Raw genomic sequence first — 3,284 nt, 5'->3', positions numbered from 1 at the left:
ATAAAGATGTAGATGTTTGTTCATCTTCAAAAGGACCATTAAAGTTTAAGTCATGAGTAACATTGTAGTCATTAGTTTTTAATTTAGATTGATAAGGTAATGTTCCAGAATAATAACAAAAACAATTTGTTGCTAAGAGAAGAGCAATAACAAATATAAAAGCAAAAAATAAGAAAGCAAAATTATATGCAGTAGTTGTAGGAACTAAATAGTTTTAAATAATGAACTGATCATTTAGAGTTAAACATATATTAGAACAAACAACTATAATAACAATAATCTGTACATTCAAATGAGCCACATGTATTATTTTTTGCTAATTCCTTTGCACATGTTTGAAAAGAATCGCACCAACATTCTTTTCCTGAAATATATTTACAACAAAAAGCTAAATAATAAGTTAATATATGAACAATATTTCTTAACAAAAAAAAAATTACTTAAAAACATATAAAACAAACTATTTGCATAACAAGAATAAACAAATACTAGAAAGATAATATTATTTATTTTAAAAAACATTTGTAATTTTTTTAAGTTCCAATTTAATTTTAATAAAAATATAATAAAATAAAACTATAAAACTAATATTATTCATATTAAAGAAAACTAGTCTTTATGAAGAGTTTTTTTATTTTCTTTATCTTAATACTTAAGATATTACCCAAAGTTAATGGTGTAGAGCTAGAAACATATGATATATTAAACAAAGAATTTAATAATGCATTTGAAGGGTTTCATGATTTATTGGAACAAGCAATTGGATATCAATTTATTCCTATTAATTTAGGTTTTCATAAATTAACAACTAAGTTTGAATTTAAAAACGTTATACCTACAAATACTAAAGACAAAATTAAATATTATATGAATCTACTTAATTTTTTCCCACCTTCAATGCCTTTATTTCATTTAGATATTACTTCTAATGATATTACTTATTATAGTTTGCTTAGCCAAAGACCAAACCTTAAATCAAAATTCAATATAATACTTCAGAACGCATTATTATTATATCAAGGTATTATTATGGATTTAAAACCTGCTTCTATAGTTTGTCTTATTGTATGTGTATTAAATTACAAAGATATAATATTAAGACTAATTTAGGTAAATGCTGGTAAATTATTATATCAACTAGGTATTGACAGAACATTTCTTTTTCACATATTATATAATTTAGCTCAAAAATTAAAGGATGGAAATTTATATGCTCTTTGTGGAGGAATAGTAGAGTATGATGGAATAAGTAATGACTTACGTGAAAAATTGTCAGATGCAAAAGATAATGAAGAGTTTGCATATAAATTATATAGTCTTGCTGCTTCTTATGATAGTAATGATGGATTAATAATGAAGTTAACAATGGATATAAAAAATGGTAAACTTCATAATGTTTCTAAACTTCAACGTATGAGCGAGTTTAGTCAACTTGCTAGCTATCAACTAGTCCAATTAGAAAGAGATAATTATGTTACAATACAAAATAATAATATACAAATAACTAATATATGGATAGAAACACTTTCTACTTTTGTTCATTTCATGAAAAGAAATAATCGTTTAATACTTTCGAGTATAGAAGAGTCATTTCAAGAAAGTTTTATTCCATTTTTTTTATTAGGAGAATTAGCAAATGATATATCTGACACTAACCCAGAAGGTTCATGCATTCTATGGAAATATTTATCAGATGTTGGGTATGACTATGCTACTATGAGTCTTATTAGTATTTTATCAGAATCTTCTTTAGCAAAAGAATATCATTCTGCTGACTTATCTTTATTTGTTAGAGATCTTATTACTAAAGTTCAATCATCACCTAAGGCTAAAAACTTATCTAAAGATTTTGAAGGATGGTTATATAAACAATTATCTAAAATAAGTTTTAGTTTAAATAAGATAGATGAAGGAAAATCGTATTTGATTAAAGCGTCAGCTAACCATGAAGTTAATTCATTAATTTCTCTTATACTAATGTACCAATATGGGGTATATTTTGACAAAGACGAAGTACGTGTAGTTGAATTATTAGAAAGTATTAAACCTGAAAAAAATTTACAAATGATACTCAAAACAAATAACATCTTCTTTTATGAAGATAAGTATGGAATGACATATTCATTACTTTGGATTAACTACTTAGTAGATCAATTCTTTTTCAGAGTGTTGGATAGAATTTATTTAATTATTGGAATTATAATATTTGCGTTAATTTTAAAATATTTCATTAAAAGAATATCAACTAATTAAATTTAATTTCTTTTATAGTATCATCCTTTTTTGTTTTTTTTTATTTTGTGTTGAAAATATGTTGTTTAATTAAAAATTACTTATCTGCTTGATTCATTTCTAAATTTTTTTCTATCTATAAATGAAGTTTATATTATTTTAACTTTTTTATTTTTATAAAAAGAAAATGATAAATAATATAATTAAATATTTGATTTGGTGTTTCATTTTATGTTGTATTAATTCTTTATAACAGTATTATTAAAGTTATTTGTTTAATGATTAATATATATTGTATCCAGTTAAAATAACAAAGTCTAGTCACTGAAAAAAAGATGATAATGACACTAAGAAATATTAAAGTCATTACTATGGGTTAAACTTGTATTTAAAATATCAAATAAATTAGATTGCCAAATAATTATTAATAAATGAGAATATTTAATGTTTTTTTCATTTCCTTGAGACATTACTTCTTTGTTTTTTTTTTTTTCTGTATTTTCAAAAATGCCATATAATATTTGCTTAACATTTACATCTTCTTAACAAATAAATATTTTATATTTAATCAACATAATCCATTTCTATTCGCATAACTAAAATATTATTGTTAAGAATGGTACAGTTATTATTTTTTTTTCATTAGTTGTTTCTAACATTTCTTATTTGGTCTTTCTATCATTAGCATTTCTTCTTAACTTCATTTATTTCTTCTTATCATTTGGTTTATTATTTTTATATCATTTTTAATATGATCAATATCTTGAATTTATTTTTTTAAATTATTTATTATATTTCTATTCTTTAGTAATTGTTTATTAATGTTGTTACTTATTCATATTTCATATATTTTTATGTAATATGAAGTTTCATATTATATTGTTCATCTATTTCTAACACATTTACAGCTATTTATTTTTTGATTATCTATTCTACTTCTTTCTTATCCAATCTTCTTATGTTATATATTTATTCCGTGTTTCATTAATTTGCATTCATTTCAATGTCTCATATCATATTTTCTGTTAATTATCTTATTTTATTATTTATTT

The 3,284-nt window shown here is 22.0% G+C and overlaps 1 protein-coding gene across 1 annotated transcript; it reads left to right on the top strand.

Moving 5' to 3' along the window:
- Positions 1 to 897: 897 nt before the first annotated feature.
- EHI_082700 (uncharacterized protein) lies at positions 898 to 2,253 on the top strand (the record flags this gene model as incomplete). The annotated part of the gene is made up of 2 exons (XM_642926.2): positions 898 to 1,053; positions 1,111 to 2,253. The coding sequence occupies 2 exons, from the start codon at positions 898 to 900 to the stop codon at positions 2,251 to 2,253; spliced, it is 1,299 nt and encodes a 432-aa protein (XP_648018.2).
- Between the last annotated feature and the right edge of the window lie 1,031 nt (positions 2,254 to 3,284).

This window comes from Entamoeba histolytica, genomic scaffold, assembly GCF_000208925.1.
Source record: "Entamoeba histolytica HM-1:IMSS scf_1104750517557 genomic scaffold, whole genome shotgun sequence".
Taxonomy (NCBI): domain Eukaryota; phylum Evosea; order Mastigamoebida; family Endamoebidae; genus Entamoeba; species Entamoeba histolytica.
The sequence above is the reverse complement of the archived record's forward strand: the minus strand, read 5'-3'. Positions and strand labels throughout refer to the sequence as shown.